This window comes from Rhinolophus ferrumequinum, chromosome 6 (assembly GCF_004115265.2).
Source record: "Rhinolophus ferrumequinum isolate MPI-CBG mRhiFer1 chromosome 6, mRhiFer1_v1.p, whole genome shotgun sequence".
NCBI lineage: Eukaryota > Metazoa > Chordata > Mammalia > Chiroptera > Rhinolophidae > Rhinolophus > Rhinolophus ferrumequinum.
The window spans coordinates 30,905,965-30,931,077 of record NC_046289.1 but is presented as its reverse complement, the minus strand read 5'-3'; the positions used below and the strand labels follow the sequence as shown (position 1 = coordinate 30,931,077).

Below are 25,113 nucleotides of genomic sequence, written 5' to 3'. Positions count from 1 at the left end.
CAGCTGCTCCCAGAGGGCCCACCTCTCCTCCACTTCTTGCCAGTCTGCTCAGCACGTCAGTCAAATGGTTCCGATTTCCCCAGTGATGAGCTATTCGTTGTGGGTCTTTTCTTCCAACTGGATGATTGAAATTTTGAGAAGCCCAAAACTTAACCCTTGTCCAGCCAATGGGCTGGAGCCAGGGACTGGCTCTCAGGGACGTCACCTGTCCTGGACTGGTCGACTGCCACTTCTAGTTTGCTCCCTGCTTACTGCGTGTCCAGCTTTACTCCCTCCATCTCATCAACATGGCTTTACCTGCAGCCCTGTTCTAATGCCTCCCCTGATAAAGCCAACTGTGTGTAACAAGGAGTTTATAATTAAGGCCAGACATACGAAGAGATATACAGAAGGGCCATGAAAAAGAGGAAAGCATGCTAATTTGGGCCTAAGAAATCACCTGACTTCTCATTCCAATTTTTTTCCTTCCTGTTTCTTTCTTGTCTTGAAGTAGAGTGCCTGTAATAAATGGAAGGGCGCTCCCCCAGCAGCTTTGTTTCCATTATTGCAATCATGGTTTTGGGGGGCTGGTTTGATCATGTTAAAAACTGCCTCTTGTAAAAACATGACCCACCTGTCAACTTCCATGAACCAAAGAGATACTATGGTTTTCACATCCAATTGACAGGGGCCTCAGCGCTACCATTCTAAAGAGAGTGACAATCAAACAACTGATCTGACTTCACTCTCTCCCTTGGTCTAGGAACAGCAATATTTCCTGTCAGCCAGACAGGAAAACCAAAACTGAGCTGTGTTCTGGCCATAAATCCTCTTCCTTTCAAGGTCAACAAATTCAGGCTGGTGTTGGTCCCTAGACTAAGTAGTTAACTTGATGCTGTTGAAGCCTCCTTAATTCTAGCCCCTGCTGGCTCTACAGCCTCCTCTAACTATATTTGAACTCTTTAGAAACTGGAGGTCCTAAAGAACACCAGTCACCTCTGAACTGGGCATTTGTTACCAGGAGAAACGCAAACCCACAGCTCTGGGCTACCAATTCCCCAAGGGTCATTTATTTGGCAGGAAGTGGATCTAGAAATATTGCCCCGGATAATACCATCCCTGTTGGAACTTAAAAAGCTCCTGTTCAATGAGCAAAGTCTCCATCCTCTGCCCAGGCTGAGCTGAGCCCTTAGTACAAAAAGGGAACCGCTCTGGCTTGCAGCTGCTCCCACTTCTGCAAGGCCACGTAAGCTTCCTCAGCCTGCTCTCTCAGGCTTCCACACAGGTCCAGTGGCCTCCAGAGGGCTCTTCTCTTAACCACCTTCGCCTTTGCAAGGGCAAGAAGACACCACGACCAAGAAGGATAAAATAAGTTTTTATTTATAGTCTTATAGTAAAGGGGGAAGCCTTAACTTGCAAGACAATTCTTGGGCAGTATGTACAACATACTTTTTATTTCCATGGAATGGAATCAAACACGGACTGAGACTACAGAGTATACACTAGAAATCAGCAAATGCTGGGAAAGGAGTAGGAAAAAGACAAAGAAATGAAGCCTAAACACACAAAGACCTTCACTGGGATCTGCGGACTGCAGCCAGAACCAGGGCTGGATCACACACTGGGGACGGGGTCTCGGACAGTCAGAAAGGGAGTGGGGGGGCGAGGGTGGGGAGGGGCCGCACTAGGGTGCGGGTTTAGTACCAGGTAACTTGCTCTTGGTATTTACATACAAAATCAGTTGGCTCTATTTCTTAGAAATACACACGGAAAGAAAGGAAGATTTGATCATTACTTTATGAATCTGTCGCTTTGCAATACCGACATCATCAGAAATAGGGACGATTCACTCAGATTCAAATTTCAGTAGCAGGAAATAAATATCAAAACATCATCACTGGCTCTCAATACAAAACCTCTACCCCACCCGACCCCCCCTCCTTGTCCCACCCCCGAGCCCCCTCTGGCGGCGGCTACCACGTCACTGCTGCCGTGCCCCACACATACCACGCGAGCGTCACGCAGCCCTCCCTAAGGCTGGCTGAGAGGAGCAGGAGTGAAACAGGCCAAAGACTCTGTGCTGCAATCTGTCCCCACTTCCTTCCATGCCACAACTTCAAGGTCTTTCAACAGGAGCGATAAATAGCTTTTTAGGAAAAAAAAAATCCTTACAAAGAAGAGGGGGTAATTCTGATTACTTCTTAAACCGGTCATCTTCTTAAAGTAGAGTGAGCAGTCCACAGATTCACAAAGTCTATCAAACAGAGGTGAGGGTGGCCCAGGAGGAGAGGCCTGGAGGGGCAGGAATCCTCCGGGCCGTGCCCGGCAGGGCAGGAGGAGCTGGTGGGTGTCAGGACACCGTGTGCTCAGAGGTCCGGCCGGCCGTCTCTCCTCCATAGAAAAAGCTGCCATGTTGGGGTGTTTTGGTTTAAAAATTCCTGGTGGGGACAGGGTATCCCTGAAGGGAAACGTTAAAAAAAAAAAAAAAAAAAAGTAGTGGGAATGGGGAAGGAGAACGAGAGCTGTTGTCCAAGAGCTTCTATGTAAAAATAAAATTAAAAAAAAAAGAGAAAGGAAAAAAACAGAGTCTCTTAAATGGTTCTGGGGTTCTAAGGATGAACTGAAAGGAGGATGAGACGATGGAGGAGACAGACAGTTTTTATTGCTGGCCTGCCCCGCGGAGCTTAGCTGTCCATCCGGAGTTTCTTCCTGCTTTGGGGCTCTTCGGGCTCCGACTCCGAGCTGGAGTCCGAGCCCCCATCGAAGGCAGAGATGGTGCTGCCCTTGGCGTTGGTGTAGAGGCTGCTGTCTGAGGAGGGGTAGTTGGTCTGCAGTTGGGCACTCGACCTCGCCTTCTCCAGTGCACGGACTGAAAGGCAACCAAGCGAGAAGGTTACAGCCTTCTGGAGACTGGGGATGTAAGCGAGTCTCAGCTCAGGTCCAGCCTGTTCTTCCGTAGGGCTTGCTGGCCCCCGAGGCTCAGAGTGGTTTAGAAATAACTCCCTTCTGGTGGCTGTTCCACCAGCATACTTCATTTCCCTCTTCCTTTCCCAGCCAGACCTGGGGACCCAGTGGACATGGCCAGCCACTCTGCAATGCCACCCAACCCTAAAGAGAAGGCATGTGATGTCACCGTCCTGCCTTGGAAGCCCAGTGTAGACAGGAGCATGAGCTCCCTGTGGGACCCAACAGTGTAGTGACAGAGGAGAAGCTGGCCTGGAGATGCCAGAATCCACAAGAGTGTGAAGGCCACACCAGCAGGAAAGGATGACATAAGAAGGATCAGCCAAAGAAAAGCTCTGGCTTAGCTTTCATGTACAAGATCCACTTGGAAAGACAAGCTGGACACTTGGAAGCAAGTCACCAATACACACGGAATACCTGGGCCTTCTGACACAAAGCCCCTACATGCAGGCTGCTCGGCCCAGTAACCAACCCACTGCCACCTCCCTCTGCCCAGCCCTCGGTTTAGCTCATCTTGAGCCTGGATTGTCAACCCATTATTTTATTTTATTTTATTTTATTTTTATTTGAGGTGTTCTAACCCAGGTGGTTACTTGCATTTCCTTTTACTTGCATCTTCCATGAGGGAGGAAGAGAAGTGAATTCCCCAGGAACAAAGAACTTGATCAGCTCTCGCTTTCCCCTGTGGTTGTAGGAAAAGGCGGATGTGAGCATTGGAGAACAGCATGGGCCTGGCCCATAGGCTGCCCTGATTGGACTACCATTGACAATGGGGAGAGCTCACTGTCCCTGAACCCCTGGAGTTTCTGGTACTTACACAGCACACTCCACTCCAAGGACCCTCAGCTCTTTTGAAACACCTGATGTCAGGTGTGACTCCTACTATAGGCAGAGCACCTGAGCCCCAAGAAAGGAGGGATCAGGTCAGAAAACAAGTCTCCAAATGCCTAAGCCCTAGACTCCACTCACTGCTCCCTCACTGGCAGCTCAGGTCCTTCCTCAGGATGGCTCTAACACTCAACTACTCAGGCCGCAGACACAGGGCCGCAGCTGCTTCTGAGCACACGCTCCGTAACTGGTGCTGGCTCTGCAGGCCCAGGTGCGAAGCCCTGACCTGGCCGGACCACAGCAGGGCCAGGTGCCCCACCAGCTCAGGTGCTCACCTTGCTGCTCCAGAAGAGCATTCTGCCGCTTGAGGTCATCAATATCTTGCTGGTGTGTGTGGTTTTTCCTTCGCATATACTGGATATACTCTGTGGCTTTGTCTAGGATTTGGGCCCGGGATGCCTGTTGCAATATAAGAAAAAGCAAAGGGAACAAAATAAAGACCTAGTCCAAGTGGTGAGGAAACTATGTCTTTCTGCAACAGCAGCGTGGGGGAAGGGAATCAAGAGGGTGAGGTGGGACAGGCTGAGGAAACAAAGGAACTGCTACCGAGAGCCTTCTGTGTGCCAGTTAAGGCGCCAACTGCTTTCCATAGCTTACCTCACCAGCACTCAGAGAGGTAGCTCCACAGGAACCTGAGGCTCAGAGAAGTTTACTGGGTTATTCAAAATCACCAGCTAGACAGTGGTAGAGCCTGGATTCAAACTCAGGTCCGTCTGACTCCTGAACTTGTATTCCACTCCTCCCATCCCCTTTGGTTCTTTAGGTTGCTTTCAAGTCTTCAGCCTGGCTATGTCTGAAAACATGAAAACACTACTTAACTGAGAGCTTAGGCCAGCACTCTGCTGGGGCCTGACTACAGGTGGCTGCTCCAGAGGTAAAAGTGAGATCTCGGTGGGAGCTGGCTAAGGATGGGAGAGAGTAGGGTTTTTCATCAAGGTCCTAGATTTCAGCCAGATCTTCAGACCGTTGTTAACTATTTCCAGCTAGGCCATGCTGCTGTGTCACTATGTCAGCCTTCCTGGCTAAAAACACTTTGGTGAAAGCTGTCAGAGCTTGATGTCAACACAGGAAGACCATGAGATTGGGCCATGTCAGGAAGCAACCACACCTATACCATGGACGTGGGTAGCCTAGGCACTGCCCTGTCAGAGGAACAAGTTAGTGAGTCAATAAAATGGATGTCAGGTGTAAACATGGCCAGAATTACTGGGCAGTCAACCAGTCGAGTTGGTAGAATGATACAAAGACAAGAGAACTGAAGCCCAAGGCAGGGTAATCTGGTAGTTGACGTGTGGCATTCATGCCACCCAGGCTCCTGAGAAGTAGCAAAACTTCTTCCTCAGGGTAGGGCCGTACTCGACCAATTCTGTACAACCCCAGAGGGTCCTAAACAACCAGAACACAGCAGGGTGGAAAAGGGCAAAGAAAACCCCCACACTTAGGCTAGCAAAACTAAATCCAACTGTATTAAATCCTGACAATCTCAATTTATAGACCCCAGGCTGGGTTGGGTACCAGAGAGGTCTGTAAGGCCTGGGTTTATTCACCAGCCTTCACAAGTACTAGGATTTCCAGGCTTTCTTCTTACAGCACCCTCGAGGCAACTTCCTCAAAAGGAAATTTTTCATATTCAACCATTTTTATCTGGTGTGAAGTATGTGCAAGGGACTGAGCAAACACTGTGGGGAAACAAAATGTTGTTAGTCATGGATTCCTTTGCCCAGATGCTTACTTACTATCTAGTGGAGGAGATAAACATATCTACACAGACAAATCACAGGGCAGTACCAACAAGTGTAATATGAGCAGTACAGATTAGGCAATACGCAGGTTAGAAAGGCCACAGGAAAGATGGCTTCTGGCTGGGCAATTACCTGCTTTGTGCCCGGCACTGGCCTTGGCTGTGCGCGTGCGTGCACACATGTGCGTGCACATGCTCCTATTTGATATAGTGAACCCTGGGTGAGACTGAGGTAGAACTGGTGGAAAAGGGCCACTCTGGGCCGGGAGGACTAGCACAGGCAAGGGCAGAGGGGTGGAGACAAAGCCAGGTGTACTTCTTTAAATAAATCAACTTATGTAGGATGAATGAGAGTACCTAGCAATACCTAACTCTGGTTTCAAGGCCACTTCAGATGCTATTTCCCATTTCCGTCAAAGGGGACTTATTAGGGTCTAATTATTAGGTGATAAAATGAAAAAAAAAAGGCACATAATTAGAAAGGGCTAATTAAAATACCCTGCCTTTCTGGATGCTAGAGATGGGATTAAAAATAAGTATTGTAGGATAGGTGGCAGAGTGACATGGAAGAGTTTAGGAATCCAGGAGACAGGTACATTCTGGGCTCTGTCATTAACGGGCTCTGTGACTGCAGACACAGTATTTCTCTCCATGGCTTTTCTTTATCTGACTAGAATTTTTCTCAGACCCCACCTAGCCCTCCAAATTTTATGCACTCCATCACTGATCTAATTGCTATGCATATTTACATCACAGTCTCTCTTTAAATTTGCTGATTTTTTTCAATTATCAGTTCCCAGAAAGCAACATTAGCTCTCATTGCTACTCAGTTGCATCTGGGACAAGGGAAAAAAAGCAAAATCTCTGGAGGAGAGCACATGCAAATGCCCGGTGTGGTAACTTCTAATGAATGACACCAAGTGCCTTGGGAACAAGAGGTGTCCACAGGCGGGACTGGTATAAACCCACCACAAGGCCTTCAGAATGCTAAGCACAGCTCCTCCTCCATTCCCTAGCGAAAGCAGAACCCCAGGCCACTCAGGGTGCCCGACTCGTTAGCAAGTCAAAAAGAATGGTTCTATTCACTTTATTTTGCTCTTCCCAGGGTACTCAACAAGAAGAAAATCCAACAAGAAAAAATTTAAAGCACAAAATACAAAGAACTTCTCAAAATGTACATGTACATCTAGTCCAGGGAAGAAAAAGCAAAACGCTGAAGGTTGAAATCCTAGACTTGTCCCAATTCTCCCCTCCCAGCTACCCAAAGCACACAAAATCACCTGACCAGCCCCAGGGTTAGGGTGTAGCCAGGCCGGGCCTGCCTTCAGGAGTTTATAGAATGGAACAGTAAACATGAGGCCACCCAGGACCCATGGCTTTCAGTTTCTGTTTTCCGCCATGGGCTCAGCTGGCTGAGTCAGCAATCTTCGTGTGAGTGTGCCTGAGCAGACAGAACCTGGGAAGTCAACATGTTCCCAGATCAACTCTTGCCCTTGGATACCCAATAAGGACCTGAATATTTTTTCCTGCTTTTTTACAGTTAGAAGGCACTAACTCTTCTTCTGTCTTTCTGAGTAGAAACAGGTCTCTTCAATGGTTTGGACACAGCCCTGAGACAGAATTAACCATGGTTGAGGGGACTCAGGGGGGACTGGGCCTCACACACTGCAGTGTGAGTGAATGCAGTGGCTCCTCGGCCTCTCACCTGTGGGAGCCACGCACCGGGACAATGGACAACCTTGCCAGATCTCGTCCAAAGCCATGGCTGCACAAGCAATACAAATGAGTATGATGATAATGGCAACAGCTAATACTGAGTACTTACTAAATGCCGGGCAACCTCACACAATCGCTGATACATTGGTTCCCCTATTTCACAAATGAGAAAACTGAGGCACAGAGCTGTAACTTACCTAATGTTATATAACTACTAGATAGGAGAGAGAATTTGACCCAGGCCTCCAGGACACCCATACTTTGGGAATACAAAGGAGGCTGTGGAACTAATAAAAAACACCAATAGATTTAGAGGGACAGTACCGTCATGGGGAGGAGAGTGTGAGTAGGAGAAAAAGGACTATAAAAGAGTGACCCCACTGTCCACAAGAATGTCAATGAAGACCCTGGTGAGGGAGGTCTTCTTGGAGGAGTGCGAGTTTAGGTAAAGGATCTCTGCACAGATTATAGGTACAGAAGTGAGTTGAAGCTGAAGCAAAGATGAAGACAACTTTTTAGAATTAGGTTAAAAAAAAAACTGGGAAAAAAGAAGTAGCTTGTTAATAGCAACAATGAAGGAAGGCTGTCTTCCTGTCTCTCTTGAACACAGGTGTAAACCCAATAGGCTTCTAGCAGAGAACAAGCAACTAGAGAGGAGAGCCTGAAGCTGCAAGAGAGTCTGAGGAACTGCCCGCCCCTGGCCGCAGGGGGAAGGCAAGTACCACTCCCCACAGTGCTGGGCTTATTACTTAAGAAGGATAAATCTACACGGACAATGGAGAAGACCTGGTCTGGCAGAGGTGCCCAGCAGGTTTCTGCTCCTTCTCCTGCTGCAGCTGCTTACAAATTTGCATCCCTCCCCACAGCAACAAGGAGACAGAGAAAAGGGTCAACTGAGCCTCCAGAGGCACCCACTGGAACAGAACTCTGCCTGGGAACAGAGTGCACCCACCTCATGTATGGAGGCAAGAATCAACTACATCATTTCACCAAATGCCCCAAACCTGAGTTTCATTCTCATTCGTACCTTTCTAAGGCCCCCAATGATTCCTGAAGTAGTTAACAGTGATGCTTAGGATGACATCCAAAGTTACTAAATCCCACTTAAGGCAGCGGTTCTCAAAACTTTTTGAGGAAGGAGTTCCACGTTTTTGGAGTTGTCGTATTCAGTAACCTGGATTTGTGTAGAACTCCAAGTTGTTTTAGAAAGTAGATTGGGAAAGGCAAGGATGAGAAGAGTGGTACTACACTTTAACACTAGGAATACCATTGCTGTTCCCTAGCGTCCAACTGACTCGAGAAACGATGAACTTAGCTGTATTTGTCATTTTTCCTCCTCATTGTCAAAATCAGATCCTACTGGGCTGATGCTTCAGCTGCCTTGTTACCCCAAGACCCAAAATGCCATATCCTGGGGAATGAAAAAGGAACTATTGCCTGACTCACCAACTGACACCTGTTTGATTTTGCACTGGTTATTTTTTAAAAATAAAACCATCATTTTCTGAAACTGGCACAAGATTTTACACAAATTAAGGTAAAGGGAGGGCTAGGGCAAAGCCAGTGTACATTTCCACTTCCATTTGAATAAGCCATCTTCTGAAAACAAAAATTAAAGAATTTGCACAATAAATGTGGCTCTACATTAAACTAATTCATTCCAATATGGAAGCCCCATCAATGCCAGTAAGGGAGGCCAGAAGGCTGTGGGGTTAGACCCCTCAAAGGGTTCTTGTTGCTAGGCCCTCCCCAACCCGAAGGACCATTCTGTTGATTACTAGGGGAAGGCAGACATTTGAGGGGGTAGTGAAAGCCAGGAGTCAGCTATTTGTTTGAGTCAATATAAATCATGTTTCAAATTTTGTATTCTTTTTTTTGTGCCCTTGGCAGTTTGAAATGTTACGTGTGACTCTTTCCCATCAAACTTTCACCATGAAGGACAGGAGCACACAGTTACCCCAAGAAGAAATACCACTAGTAAATAAACACATGGAAAAGAATTAAATCTCATAGGTAATAAAATACAAAAGTACTACCTTTTGTCTACTAAATTAGTCACCCCTCAAAAAAAAAAAAAATTTCCAGTGTTCGTAAAATTGGTTACCTTGTTTAGAGAGCAATGGAATTGGTACCAAAACACTAGTCTTTAGAATTTTCTTGAGAAAGAAACAAGAAAAATGAGACATAAAAACAATCTTCCTGGACAGCATTTTGGCAACACACAGCAAAAAGCCAGATATTCTGACCCCTAGATCCAGCGCTCCATCGATGTGATGAAAACAGTTCCATACACCAACATGGTCGTCACTACATTATTTGTAAAAATAAAAACCTGGATGCAACCTAAATGGCCAACAGAAACATGCCTAATGACTAAATATGAACACTCTATCATCTGGGGGAAAAGCATGTTACGTGAAAACAAACTAACATTTTACCCACATAAAACATGCATATGAAGAGACCAGGAGGGAATACAGATACCATCATTTCCTTGCTTCTTAGACTCCACCAACAAACCCATGGGTTTAATTATAGCAGCTTTGCGGGGTGGAGGAGGAGGCGTTTCTTTTGACATCCACTTGAAGATGGACCCAATTTCAGCCATTAAAATGGGGTGTGGGGCGGAGAGAGGGTATCTTTGCACTGCCCCGGTCCAATGCAATAGCCACTAGCCACATGTGGCTAATAAGCACTTGAAATGTGACTAGTCTGAATTGCGAAGTTCTGTAAGGATAAAATACATGCTAGATTTTTAAGACAGTGAAAGAAAAGAAAGTAAAATATCTCAGTAATTTTTAACATATTGATTACATATTGGAGTCATACTATTTTTGCATATTAAGTTACATAAAATATATTAAAATTAATTTCACCTGTTATTTTACTGTCTCAACTAGAAATTTTAATTGTATTTAAATTATATTTAAAATGTATTTTTGGCTCACATTAAACTTCTATTGGGTAATGCTTGTCTTATAATCTTAGAATAAAGGAAAGGTTATAGTTGTGTTGGGGGGCAGCTATTTCTTTCTTCCCATTTTCCTAGTTTTTGCAATTCTGTTAGAGAAAAGAAAAAAAGAAAAGAAATAAAAAGGCTCAAGGGAAGGCCTAGTAACCAATCTCCATTCTTCCAAATCTCAAGATGGAAAAAGCATTAAGTAGAGTTTCTTGGCTCTCTAGTCCTCTCCATGGGAGTGAGCCTCCCTACTGCACTGCAGAGGCTTCCAGAAGGCTAGTTCCCTCAGAGTGCACCCTTCAGTTAGGTCTAAGATCATTATAGAAAGAAGACACAGGAGAGGCTCCATAGAGGATTAAAGGGAGAGGGAAACCATGGAGCTCACAGGGTGGTGAAGTGTTTGACATGATGAAGTGTTTGACATGAGCTTTGAAGGCGGGCAGGTGGGGACTGACCAGCCGGGAAAAACACACAGAAGCACATGAGTAGAAAAGAATTTACAGGCTAGGGAGCCCTGTGAGTAGGTCTCTTCACCACAAAACCCAGACATCATGTGGGCGGTGAGGTTGGAGTTGGACCTTGAGGAAAGGAAAGAACTCAGATAACTGAGAATGACATTTCTGGGGACCCAGAGGAGGGTGTATACCCCTCCACAATAAAGGGAGGAGGAGAAAAAGCAGGAGGGCAAGTTGGATACCTTGTTTAGAGAGCATGGAATTCCAGTTCTTACTTTGATGGGCAGTGAAAAGCCCTTGGAGGTTTTTGGCAACACATAGATACAGTTTACAAAGAATTCAATAAATCGATACATTTATAGTGGCTGAGCCCAGAGCTAAGGGAGACTAGGACAGCTATGGACAATTTGATTAGAAAATTTAAGAAGATAATTGCCCAAGTTGGAGTCTAGCCAGGTACTAACCTTAGTGAGTAATGAGGTGAAATGGCCAGGGCTGTGGTTTACATGTCATTTAAAAGATGATCCCTCCAGCAGCCCAGATATGATGTAGACGTGCTGCTGAGTAAACTGCCCACCTTAAAAGGTGTCCACCAGAGTAAGCCTCTAGATAGGGGGCTTCCTTCCTTCAGTTCATAAACACTCACTCTGCTCCCTACTGTGTGCCAAGCCCTGAGAGAACACATATGACCAAAAGATGTTTCTCCTGCCTTCATGGGACTTATTATGGTGTGGTGCTAGAGACGGGCAGACATCCATGAAGCAACCACACACACACACACACACACAATTACAACTGGGATAAGTGCCCTGGTCACAGTGCTGAGTGGGTTTAACAGGGAGACTGACCTTCAGCCTTAAGAATCACTACTTTTGGTTTCAATATCTACCTGTTAAGGAAACCAGGCTTTAACGAAGATGAAACAGACTAGCTCAGTGTTTTAACCTCTTATTTGATGCTCAGAATGTTACCTTATCATTGTTAATTGTTAGGAATAATCCTCTCTCCCAATAAGAGCAAGACCCTCAAGAGTAGACACATTATTATACCTTTTAATCCTCTACAGCACTCACATGGCTCCTAATTAAGCAGGCGAGCACAACCATGTTGGCTGGTGCTGTTTTTGTTAAAGGGCTGAGCAAGCCGGCTGTTTCCTCTGGCGCCCTCACTCCAAGTACCTACTGAGAACTACCATGTGCTAGAATCTGTGACAGGAGCTGATAAAGGCAGTGCCCTATATTCTCACCCAAAGTGAAGGAATTCTGAGCTTACTGCTGACTAGAAGAAATCCTGTTTTTATTTTCATTTTAGGTTATATTCTCTCTCTTTAACACAGCTCTACTCAGAAATGGGAAATCCAGAGCACAACTGCCCACAAGACAAATTAAGTATGATAAACATTTAGCAAGAAACTTAAAAGATGAGAAATGTCTATAAAGCACTGTACAGCACAAATGGCAATGCTGAAACAGAACCTTCTATCACTAGTCAGCCATGCTAAGGAGACAATGTGATTGGATGTAGTCACTCCAGTTCAGGCGCTAGGGCTAACTTACTGGGTGGAGGGCAGAATCATATCCTTATGCAAAGGCAAACTGACAGGCTGGCCACCAGGTCTTGCCCCACATAAAAAGGGTGGGGCAAGCCATTGGGCAACACTCTCTAGTACCCAACCTAGGACCCTTAAAACAAAGAAAAATTCTGTGCGAGAAAAGTAATGTCTTCCCATAAGAAATGGGGCCACAGTTGTTCTTACTCCCTTACTCTACTGTGTTTCCCCGGAAATAAGACCTAGCCAGACTATCAGCTCTAATGCGTCTTTTGGAGCAAAAATTAACATAAGACCCGGTCTTATTTTAATATAAGACCCGGTCTTATATATTATATAATATAATATAATACCGGGTCTTATATTAATTTTTGCTCCAAAAGACGCATTAGAGCTGATGGTCCGGCTAGGTCTTATTTTTGGAGAAACACGGTAATTACTGGCTGATGATCCTTACTCCATCCCACCTTTCCCAGTGGGATGTCCAGCTGAAAAACTACATGGGAAACAAAAGATTAAAACAAGAGTTCAAGAGCCCCAGTGCTAATACTGGGAACTACGGCAAAACCCAAATAGACTGCCAACTATAAAGGTCTATTTTTCAGAGAAACTACGTGGACACAGAAAAATGTACAAACTTTAAATGAACTCTGCACTTCAGTGTTACCTACACAGGCCACTTCAGAGAGTATTTTAGTAGTAGCCTCGGCATGACATACATACTGACAAGATTACTGGATCTATCCAGGGGAAGCACCTAATATAAAAATAGGATGTGTTTAAGCAAGACTTCTTTCAAATACAGACAGTCCCTGACTTACGATGGTTTGACTTATGTTTTAGACTTTGTGATGGTGCAAAAGCGATCCCCATGGATCTGTTCCGGGGCTAGGATACACAGCGTTAACACTCTCTCCTGATGCCAGGCCACGGCAGCGAGTCACAGCAGTCAGGCACGCCATCATGAGGGTAAATACCTGATTCAGTGCACTGTGTCGCCAGTGTGTTTGGATATTGTGCTCTGAGCACATTTAAGGGAGGCTAAGCTAGGCCCTGACATTCAGCAGATTAGGTGTATTAAATGCACTTTTGAGTTAGGAAAAACAACGACGGGTTTATCAGGATGCAATCCCTTTATAAGTAAGGAGCACCTGTACCTGAAACTGTTTACCCCTACGGTGTGGCAGAAAGGTAAAAGTTGGCCGTGGGCAGTCCTGACTTCTACTCCCTGTCTAGCTACAGATTGGCGTCATGATCTTGAGTCTGCTTCCTTACCTTTGACACAGTAATGATGGCAGCGGCAAACAGCAGTAGTAACTGTGCAATTATAACATAACAGTAGTATAACACTCACCTCATAGAATTGCTGTGCTCAGTTACTGCAACACAGATGTTAACTTTATCACTGATCTTTCTATTTAAGCAAAAGGTGACCATTCTTTATGTAGAAATATAGGAAACACAGGATAAAGGGAGCCTGGGTCTTACATGTAAAACTATTTTTTTAAATACAATTATTCCCCATTAGGATCCAATTCAATTAGTACTGGGTTCTCTTTAAAAAGCTTAGAATACACATGACAGATAATTCAAATACTAAATGAAGAGTCACAAAGGAGACTGGAGGCCTTCCCTCCAGGAATCTAATCTAAGCTCCCTAAAACTCACAGGATAAAATAATCATTTCGAGATTATTTATAATGTCACAACATTACTTACTGCAATCCAAATCAAGAATTAGCCAATTTCCTTTGGTTCAAATACCACATTTTAAAAAAAAATTGCAACATTTAGTGAGAACTCGGAAGTTGAGAGACCCAAGTATTCTGTAACACTCCCTGCAGCACCTGTGAAACAGGGCTGGCAGACACAAAGATTAATCAGGATCATGGAATTTAGAGGGGAAGGGGTTGGGTTCAACCAGAGCTAACAGCCATTTCCTTTATTCACGCTCAGAGTAGTATCTGGATTGAAAAGCAGGACAGGATTCTGAAACCCAAGGGGCACCTGTAAATTCCCACATTGGGGCTTTGTTGATGGGCTCTATGAAACCTGGCCCCTCACCACTAACCTCCCCCGGTCTCCTACTTCTCTGACTTCATCTCCTGCCTGGTCCCTTCACTCATTCCACTCGAGCCACTGTGGCTTCTGTTCTCCTTCACAGGGGCCCAGGAATGCTCCAGATTCCTGCCTCCGGACTATTACACTCGCCTTCCCTCTGCCTGAGATGCTCATCACCAATCAGATGTATGCTTCCTTCCTCTACCTCCTTCGAATCTTTGCTCAAATGTTGCCTTGCCAGTCAGTGTTTTCTTGTCTGAGCTAATGAAAACTGCAACCCTTCCTTTCTGTTCAACTTTCTTCATAGCACTTATCTGACATACTATATATAAATATGTATATATTTAATTATCAGTTCATTTTCTATCTTTTTGTCACCAAAATAAGAGCTTCTGCTTTTGTGTTTTGTTCACTGCTGTATTCCTAATATCTAGAATAAATATTTGCTGGAGTAAGTGAATAAATGAATAACCTAATGGGCCAATTACAAACTATTCAGTTTGCAAGACTACCAAATTCAAACTGTCAATTTCCCTGAAGAAAGGAGGTAACAGCATTTAGGACAATGTGGTTTTAAGGACATAACGAAGAATGTTACAGCAACGTAAAATAGGCTAAAGGAAAAAGGCATAGTTGAGCTCCTATGATCCACCTCTCCTAAAATGTTCTCAAATTTGAGAATGCCTAAGAATCACCTGCTTGTTATAAATACAGATCCCAGGCCTGCTTCCAGAAACGTGGATTCAATAGTGATTCTGATGTGGGTGGTCCACAGGCCACTCGGGAAACACTGCCTTGGCACCACTCCTCATTCAGATGTGAGACTTAAGAGAAGGCAGCTCTTGTCCATTTAGTTCACCAAAGCCATTTTAAGTGATACCACGGCATATGGATAAGCACTGACTGCTAACAGTTCAGACAAGCACTACAGATAATTCTTTGCACGTGTGCACTTTGACTAAAAGGGCGAGTCTGTCCCCATCATAAAGATTTCCTGTGGTGCTTAGACAGTGCTGTGCCAAAGAATGTTGTTATTCCAGGTAAGAACCTTGGTCCAAGGCCATTAAACCAAGTCCATATTAAGTAGGCCTAACCCATGGCAAATTCTGGTTTTGCAATACTAGGTATTCACATGGCCAGTTTTATTGTTTTCATAAAGGTCAGACCTACCCCATGCTTCAGCCACACCTCAGATAAGGTATAAAGCACATGATACCATAATGGTTCCTAACTTGATTCTAGATAACCAAACAAACCCAGTACCCCCAACACAAAGCTTAATCAGAAGACCCACTCAAAGCACACCTGAGCGCAATGATTTTTCTTAAAATGGCTGCTTCTTTAAACATTGAATCACTGAACCAAAAAAATACAGGCCCTCTTCCCAGTTTGCCACTTATACCACTGAACTGCTGCAGAGTGGCCAGTTATATTCTGTGTCAAGGATAAAACTAACTGTGCAAACAGATGTTCTCGCCAAATCCCAAGGAATGACCCTAGCCCACAGGCTTTATATGCAAAGCTTCCAATTTTGTTTTTCAAATGTAGGAACAGCTGGTGCCTACCTCTCCAGGAAAAACATTAGTTTCTGGAAGGCTACCAGTGTGGTGGGGGCGGGAGAAGAGCAGTAATTTTTTTTCTTCCATTTCATTTGAACATGGCTCTTTACCTGAGTTGTTTGTCCCACAGCTTAAAATGCTCTTTACATGCCTTTCAAATAACAGCTGTTGGGATGGGGAGATCACTGGTGTCCAGGTTCGTTCAGATACATTCCTGGGAGGTTTCATTTAAGGTAAGTACTAACTTTGAACCATACGAAAGAAACTCTCATGAAAGTCTGGGAATCACTAACTTCAGCATTCCTTAGTGTTATCCCAAACTATTAAAGGCTACTCTCTAACTACTGTATTGTTATAATACTTTTTTAAATGAGTAATTTATTACAAATAATACTAGTTTAAAAGACAACTCCTACTGATGTCTTACAAGCAGCTCCATGACATCTCACGTTATTTACTAAGGACAAATTAGAGTAGGTAAGGTGTGTGATGATCTCCCAAAGAATAAAAAGTTAAGAAAACCATATCACCTGAATATCCCTGACTACATTTCTTTCCAGTTAGGTGAGTGTCTCCCATTGCAAGTTCCAAGCTAGTGATGGCCAAACAGCTTCAATAAGCTCACCTTCTCTCCTTGGAGTGACGGGACCGAGTCCCGCAAACTGTGAAAGCTGTCTTTGATGTGGTCCCTCCGTTTTCGTTCCAGTGCATTATGATGAGCCCGTTTGTCAGCCTAGAAGAATAGGAGAAAGAGCACATTAGCAAAGTCAGTCCTTTTGCTTGACACAGGTGGCTGGGGTATAGCCTGGAAGTATATGCTGTCAGCGCTGTCCCTGGTGAGTGGACTGGGAAGGACTTGTCGAGGTGGGCAGTTAGGAGTCTCCAGAATTAGGCTCTGCTAAAGGGGGAGAAAGGGGTGAGCAAGGCTTGCGACAGGAACATCCAAAGTAGCTCGATGCATCCAGCGCATGCATAAGTAAAATAAAAGTTATTCAGAGGACAAAGTGTGACTCTCCTGTAACATCAGTCTTAACCCACAACTTACTTAGGTGACAGAAAAGCCACCAGTCCATGGCCGGGAGCTGACCAGGGAAAAGCTCCAGTGGGCCCCTTCATAAGACCACCCGCACTGTAAGAGATTTCCCACAGTGGATGCCCAGGAAAGGAGTTAGGTCATTGGTGCAGCACTTCTTTCCATGTGAAACCCATCACCATGAGTCTGTTCTGGTCTCCAGATCGCTAAAAGGTACACGTTCAAGACCTTCTCACCAAATCACACAATACAAACCAAAACCTCTGGAAAACCTGGATGCATGAATCTGAGATCATTATGACAAAGTTGATACAGAGGCCAAGTGCTTTCTAAATTCTTTTTTTTTTTTTTTCAAAGTGCTATCCTGCCAAGGGCTTCCCCTCACACAGGCTGACTGAAAGGTAGTTCTTAAAGACGGCAACTCTTCTGACATACACATGCTCTGAATAAATTTCCTCAGGCACTTGTGGCGGGTCATGCTTATTTGGCAGTATCTAAATACCCATGGACCAAAGTCTTTATCCTGTGTCCTGCTCAGACTCACATAGAACAATCAGCTGGAGAGGGGTGAAGACTGCCAGCAAATCAGGAATGGCAAGACATTGGCTTTAGGCAGAAGAAACAGTGCTGGAGAACACTGCACTAGAGTTTCAACAGGCCCCCATGAAAGGGTATTCCCTCCAAACGGAACACAAACACTTGCTCACCTAAAGCAAGAACTTCGTCACATCCATACTTTGGGAATTAGGGAAAATAATATACTCTAAGAATTTGCCCTGAATATGCAAGGCTGCACTGAGCTAACCTAAACAGCAAGTCTGTATGTGGGAAGTTCAGGTAGCTGTAAGCAGAGCATCAGGAATTTTCAAAATGAAGCAACAAGAGTAAATAACTTGGCTTAGCACAAGAAAGCCTCAAATCAATCCTTGTACTAGACAAGATGTACAGACAAAAATCTATAAAGACAAGAGTTGTGGGAATGCAAGGACTTGAAATTCTATAATCTAATCCTAAAACTCTGAGTCGTTACCGAGGAAGTGGAGGCTGGGAACAGCTGTGGTGATTTCAGTCACTTCCGGGTCTCTCAAGCACAACACCTAACCTATAGCTCTGCTGAACTGGACACATGGTTCTCATCATGTGAGAACAGCCTTGGTTCTCCAGAGCATAATACTCATTTTCAGGGCAGATGCCTGCAGCACTTCGAAAGCCCTCCTAATCTTGTTATGCGTGAATTCACTGTTAAATGAGTGTTTGCTGAACTGTAGTGATATATGATGGAATTTATGGGTAAACTGAATGATCATCAAGCTTGGACACCAGATAACCTGAAGCTAGAGGTAGAGCAAGAAAATTACAGATGCCTCTAAAAGCAGTATAAAACAGCATGAAGGAATTAAACATATTTAAATACCTAGTCCTTTCCTAACTTACTGTTCCCTCTTGTCACCTACACAAGCTGAGCTGGGTTCTAACCTGGACTATACCTAGAGCTTAGAAGGCTAAAGTGGCATTTGGCATCTAACTGCCTCTCTAGTGTTTGCAACGTACTCCCTAAGATGGTTTATTTACATGCAAATTAATCACCCAGCTTTGGTCCCCAGCAGCAGCCCAAGATACTCCTGTCTACTAAATCGCCCTGATTCCTGGCCCTCCTCCCAGCTTAGGAGCTATGCACAGAAGCAGTGACACCAGAGTTACCCACAATCCCTCTTGTTGACACAAATAAAATCCTAATTGTCTGTTTTCTTTCTGGGAGAGCCCTGCAAATCTGAAAAGGCTAGCATCAAGTTGAAGTTAGTTTCACTCAGGCCTGCACTAGAGGGGTGGAACCGAATTTAATCTAACACCAAAATCATCCCACAATGCACTCTACCCCCTTCCCATTCACTGAGCCCTGAAAGGACTCAAATGGACAAGTCTTTCGGTTAAAGGATTGTTAAGTGAACTTGGCTAAGGACCATCAGTAGAAATCTTGGCTTCTCATCTGGGGAGCCAGCCAAGTTTGAGAAGTTGGCTCAACAAAGAAAGGCAGCAGTCCACTGCCTGGTAGAAAGCCTGGGCTGGGGACTGTTGTTCTCAAAGTAGTGGATGGAATTTCTGTGGTGGTTCCAGGTCCAATTTAACTAGCAGAGGAGTGGAATCTTAGACCAATCCCTGCTGCCATGTCCATCCCGAAGCTGCTACACTTAACCAGAGTCAATTTTAAAGCTCTGAAAGACAATGGCAATGATGTATTTTTCTCCTTCCCAAGCCTCATTTGAAAGAGCAAGTTAAAAATATGCAGAACTAACATGCCTATTTCCAGGCAACGCTGAACTAAGTGATACCTCTAGTGGCTTGAAAGAGCATATGAAAAACCTTTACAAAGGCAGAGAATTCTATTTGGGAAACAATTCCAAACCACAGATCCATCCAGCCTGATAACACTGCTACCCCCAAAACCTAATTCATTCAAATGGAGGGCCAGTTGCCAGGCTTATCACTGCTTTGTTAACTATTTTCATTTGCTGGCAACCCTTTTTGAAAAGGCCAAGATTTCAGAGTTGAAAATGAAAAACTGGGTGAAGACTCCCAGTGTACCTGAGATCCTCCCACAAAACTCAAAACTAGTTTAAAAAGGGGGCGTGGGTGGGGGTGGCAAACAATTATGTGTCTTGAACAAATAAAGCTCAACTCAGATAAGCCAGCTTTGTATCACCTGTACTGAGAAAGATGTCTGATTATGAAAATGGGTGGGTGGTACCAAACAAATTCTTAAAGACAGTGGAGGTATTCTTGGGCTGGACAGCAGGCCCCCAAACACCTCCCCTCTACATCCTACAGAAGCAGTGGTCGGATGCCGCTATTCTTCAAGTACACCGGATTTGCGGTTTCTGCCGGAAAACCCTTCCTTCAGGGCATCCCAGGCTAAGAGAAATACTAAAGGGCTGAGCGATACTGAAGAGTGGCCCACAGATGCTCAACAGGAACTCCAGTACCAAATCGCTTCCAGCTTTGACATCTCTGCCAAGGTTTTCATTCAGCCTGTTTTATTTCTACCAAACTTTCCATACTGGTCGCCAGAATAAAAATCTTCACCTACAATTTGTCCATCTCTGACATTAACAAGCATGCTTATCGTAAGTGTTGCTAAATGTTGAAAGCAAAGATTATTTTGTTAGCCAAGAAGCTGCTAAACTAGCAGAAGGTCATTCAAGCTAAGGAGGTCTGTTCAAAATTTAGGGGAATCTCTTCATTTCCTTCTAATTTATTGCATAGAGAATGCATTACCGTCCAAGGCATTACATCAATCAGAGCCTTATTTCCTGCAAGTTCTAGGTAGGCAAATAGCATGGGGAAATAAATGCTTCATTATTCAAATATAATGAAGAGAGGTTCTCCAGGACAATGCCATTTCTTGCAGGCTACCTCACTAATTCCGTCTATAAAGGTGGTCCTCTCAATTCTAATGAAAATTCTCAGCATGTAGGGAATTAGAGTTGCCCACTAACAATTTACTGCCTTTAAGAAATTTAAAGGTTGCATTTTAGAGGGAAGACAGTGTTGCTTATGATTATTAATAAGCTACTCTTTAATTACACACTAACACTAGAAATACACAGGCTCAAAATTCTCAACAGAAAAGACCTATTTATTACTTCTGATAGATGGGAAGAATAAACAAAACTGAATTGCTAAGCAACTTAAAATATTCATTTTAATCAACATGAAAAATGCAACATGAAATAATGGGCAGATAGAATGAGAAATTCACTAAGATCCTTAATTGGAAGCTATAAATTTCTACTTTCCAACATGTCTCCTGCTTGAAGCCTGTTACACGTTTCTACTATGTAATAAATACATGTGTTTTCGACGACCCCTTTAAAAAAAAAAACATTTGGTGTCTAAAAGAACTTGGGAATGCTATTACCTAAATATGCCCCTATAGTATAGTTATTTTAGAGAGTAAAAATGCCTTGGTCAGGAAATTTTCATGGAAAACCAACCATTTCTTGTTCAACTATTTCATCACTACCAGCATCTTGAAAAAAGACAAGTGTAAGGTCACCTTTTATTCTAACAAACAGGCCTATTTAGAAAACAAACCCGGCATTTCTGCATCACTGTGAACACTCTAAGCTGATAATACAAAGTACATGCATCACACTGCACTTCTGCTCAGCCAACTAATTCCAGGTAAAACAGACACTAGTTTCCTGAATAAAAATTCTAATCTCAAAGGTGACCAAGCTCATTTCCTCTGAATATACCACAATTCCTAAAGAAGCAAAGAGCTCTGAGAAGTTAAAAATATTTCATACCAGAAAGGTCCAACAGTGAAACTGCACAACTCTGTTTTTAACCCCCAACAGGTATACTCTAATTGCAAAGCATTCAGCTATCATGAAGGATAAGAAATTGAAAAAGGCCTTGGGATTCATAACCAACACACTAACCTTACATTTCTAGTATATTTTCGTTCTTTCCAAAAGGAAATTGCCAAAGAGGAATACAATTAAAAGATGACTTTACATGAAATATACCTGTCACAGAAAATTCTCTTTAAAATGTAAACTTTTCCCTCCAAAAAATAAGAAAAATAACGTTAACATTAGTGGGATTCTGAGATATACTAAATTTAGTAATAAAAATATTGTGGGTTACTTCCTTGAACACAGTTTATTGGTCACTGACTGGAGAAGCTGTTTTCTTTGCACTGAGGAAACAGAAAAAAATATTCATCAAATCAGTTTCACTTTCTGTTAGGTAGCTTCACTTCCTAAGGCTGTTCTTGTGGAGTATCCTACATTTTTCATGTAGTAAGGCCTTAGCTACTATAGTGACATTATAAAGCACAAATGTCTCTTTCTACATTAGGACCTAGCAGAACCTTTGCCAAGTAACTTTTTAAAAAATTCTTCTATAGTCCTAAATACGTACGTAGTTATTCACACTCCACATCCTTTTCTGAACGAAGGTAAAGCTTAAGAATAGCTCCCCCTAACTTTTAAATAATACATTTATTATCTATGCTAAGTGTCAGGAACACATATTCAGAGAAAAATAATGTAATCCTTTTTACCCTACATGTTTATAATTGTTTGATACACTATAAAATTTGTCTATGGCTTCTTCTCTCCATGCTACTGTAATTTCCTGTGCCAGATAATACTGAAAAGTCTCAGCAAGTAGATGTCAAATTAAAAACAAAGGGTCAAACCCACTCCCTTTGCCCACCCACCAAAATCAAAGAGAAAAATCGTAGGCACCTTAACAACAAACTCAAAATATATCTAGACAAAACAATGAGATTAGCATTCTAGGAGAGTGGAAACATTTTAATAATTTAATAAAGCAATTTACATCAACGCCCATGTGGATGAATACTTTGAAAAGCAGAAAGCTTTCAAGAACAGTAAGCCAAAATTTCACATGGAAAACTTTTCCCCCACTGAAAAGCCAATGTAATTCCAATTCAAATAATAATTCCAATTCAAATCCATATCCTCCAACCCTGATCAAACCCTGGAGCAGATTTTATAGAGACTTGGAGAAAAAAAGATGTTTTAAATAGACTGGGTCCCAAGCATGAAATTCCACGTTCACATTATTAATGGTAATAGTAACTGATAAAAAAAGGAACTGAATTTTCAAATATATATATAAACTTCAGTATCTGACAATACTTCAAGGAGAAATAAATTTTTTTTAGTCACTATTAGCCAGGGTAATTTTTAATTTTTAAAACTCTATCCTCAGATTTTTATTGAAATATCAGCTCTCAATAAATAAAACTTTTCTTAATGCTGATCTGCTTGGACAAACTGCAGAATTTTTGCTTGCTCTAATGAAAGTACCAGTAAGAGGGCTTGCTTTTATCCTGTGGTAATTAAATTCTTAGACCAGAGGTATCAAAGTGGCATCCTGCAAATTCTAGTAAGCCTCCAAACAACCTGATTGTCCCACACATCATTTTAAAAATCAGAAAAATAACACGTACCCCAGTCCTGCCCTCTGCTCTCTACTTTATTTGTGACTATCTGCCTGCCTAGGTCCCCCAGAGGCATAGGAATTTTTGACCACATTCTATACACTTACTGTTCCCAGCTGTCAAACAGTGGACACGCTAATATACTTATTTCTTTTCCCCTCTGATTCTGATTTTGTGTCTGTTCTTTTTTTCTTTCTCTCATCTATTCATGGAACACCCACAGGACTGTCTCTGACTCCAAAGATATTATTAGTGTATATGTATATCAACATCTGTATCTATATCTACATCTGTATCTACATCCATAGAACCATCTACTGAGAACACTAATACCAAAATCCTGACAAATTATTGATGATATTGTATGGTTTCAACCATCACCTTTTAGCAAAACTACCTCTGCAATGCCACCTTTCTTTAATTATTTTTCTATTTTATCTCTCTCCTTCAACTTAAACATCATCAGACTACACAATAAGCTGTATGTGACTCTCATATTCAACCTCTGGCTCCTCTACATTTCCAATTTCTGTATTAGAATAATACCATGGTGTGTTAGATTCAGTAAGTCTACAGCAGTCACATGACTTTTGGTTAAAGCCGATCACTGCATGTGGCTCCAGCTTCAAACAACTAGATAGATATGGTTTAGAATCGATTTGTTCCCAAGTAAATCTTTCGACCACTCTGCCCTGAAATCATACAACTTACTTCAGAATGATGCATTTCTCATCTACAACTTATATAGTGACAGCTAGATTCCTCCATCAGAAAACTTTGGAACGATTCATTCCTTTGCATATATCTTCTCTCACTCATCCGGTCACCGCAACTTGTCACCTGAGAACCTAAAATTATGAGATTTGCAAACCCACCTCCCCACCTAGAACCCCAGAACAAGGCCCCAACCTCACCTTAGCGATCAACAGGAGAGTTTACTACATTATTAAAAGTAATAGAATGATCTTTTTCTCTCTGACCCCAAAAAGGATTAGAACTGAATGGAAATGAAAATGAAATGGAGAGTAGGAGACGTACCGCAGATTGAAACCTCGGTTGCTCTTCCTGGAATAAGAGAGAAAAAAAATAGAAAATATAGAAGTTATTTTTACACTTCACATTCATTAAAGAAAGAAAATGCCGGCGGCGGAGGAAGCGGCGGGTGGGGAGTCAGCCCGACCTCCCTCCCTCCCCCACACCCCTAACCCCCCCAGCGGGATCCGGTGGCGGGATAGGGGGGTCCCGAGCGCCGCCCCTCCTTCCAGGATCCGACCCAGGCTGGAGGGAACCAGAGCACTGTTTCCTTTCCTCGGACCCAGCTCTGGGCATCTGGGCACTCCCAACCCCTCACCGTCCTCCCTCACCCCCCCAGGATCCGCGGGTCAAGAGAGGAGGGGATCACGGACCGATGGGGCAGGTCCTGAGCGTCGTCCCCTTCCCTAGGGTCCGGACAATGGGATCCCGGCGCAACCCGTCCCTGTCCCCCGGATCCTGAGCGGTATAGGGTGGGAGCGGGAGGCCGCAGCACCCTCCTCCACCGGGGGAGGATGAGGGTCCTAGAGGCCGCGTATCTCCCTCCCACCTCCAGGCTCAGAAGGCCGCTCGGGCCAGGAGCCCGGAGGGGAGCAAGCCGGGAGCGCGACGGAGGCGGTCCGAGCCCGGGGGGCGGGGGAGGGGAAGGAGGCGGCTGCTGCCCGGCCCCCTGCCGCCGTCACCCCGCTGAGAGCCCCGGCCGCAGTCCCTGCCTGACAACCCGCAAGGGAAGGAAAAAATCCCGGGACTCACGTCGCTCTCCACCTCGATGTCATCGTTATCGCTCATTTCCTACGGCCCAGGGAGCGGCCACTGCAGCGACGACGGGGAAGAGGGAAGGGTGGAGGGGAGAGGGAAGTCACCGACAACAACAAGCCGAGTCCCCACACACACACACTCACTCACTCACTCACTCACTCTCTCACTCACACACACACTCAACACGGGCGAGAACCACCTCCTCACTGCAGCACCAGATCAACGGCGGCACGCACGCCCGGTCGGCCCCCTTCCACGTGACCAGGCTGGTCACGCTGGGGCCGCCGAGACTTGTAGTTCTCGTTCTTTTGACTGACGGCACAGCTAGCGCCAAGAAAACTACAAATCCCGTAAGGAACTGCAACTAGTCGACGCCAGCCCAACTTGTTGACGGAGCCCAGAGCGCCTGCGTGTCCCATGGAGTGGGCGGAGAGAGAAGCA

General features: G+C 44.1%; 1 protein-coding gene across 6 annotated transcripts; it reads right to left on the bottom strand.

The window, feature by feature from the left end:
* Positions 1–1,337: 1,337 nt before the first annotated feature.
* On the bottom strand, positions 1,338–24,920 carry MAX (MYC associated factor X). Of its 6 annotated transcripts, XR_004423154.1 has the most exons (6): positions 24,667–24,920; positions 23,920–23,946; positions 16,497–16,604; positions 4,107–4,230; positions 3,541–3,625; positions 1,338–2,848 (listed from the first exon to the last, which is right to left on the bottom strand). XR_004423154.1 is itself a non-coding variant. In XM_033107315.1 (5 exons), exons 1-5 carry the CDS (start codon positions 24,700–24,702, stop codon positions 2,664–2,666), a joined length of 480 nt encoding a protein of 159 aa, XP_032963206.1. In that variant the 5' UTR covers positions 24,703–24,915; the 3' UTR covers positions 1,342–2,663. The 6 variants fall into 6 exon arrangements, 5 of the variants coding, with proteins under 5 accessions (XP_032963208.1, XP_032963206.1, XP_032963205.1 ...); XM_033107315.1 differs by lacking the exon at positions 3,541–3,625 and having other exon boundaries at positions 1,342–2,848; positions 24,667–24,915; XM_033107314.1 differs by lacking the exon at positions 3,541–3,625 and having other exon boundaries at positions 2,622–2,848; positions 4,107–4,236; positions 24,667–24,918.
* Between the last annotated feature and the right edge of the window lie 193 nt (positions 24,921–25,113).

What these genes read in the sequence shown, in the direction of transcription:
- MAX (XM_033107314.1), bottom strand. Translation starts at nt 24,702, where the DNA reads ATGAGCGATAACGATGACATCGAGGTGGAGAGCGAC. An exon ending in AACCGAGGTTTCAATCTGCG is followed by an intron (nt 16,605 to 23,919) that starts GTACGTCTCCTA and finishes CTATTCTTCTAG; the next exon opens with GCTGACAAACGGGCTCATCA. An exon ending in CGTCACTCCAAGGAGAGAAG is followed by an intron (nt 4,237 to 16,496) that starts GTGAGCTTATTG and finishes TTTCTTATATTG; the next exon opens with CAACAGGCATCCCGGGCCCA.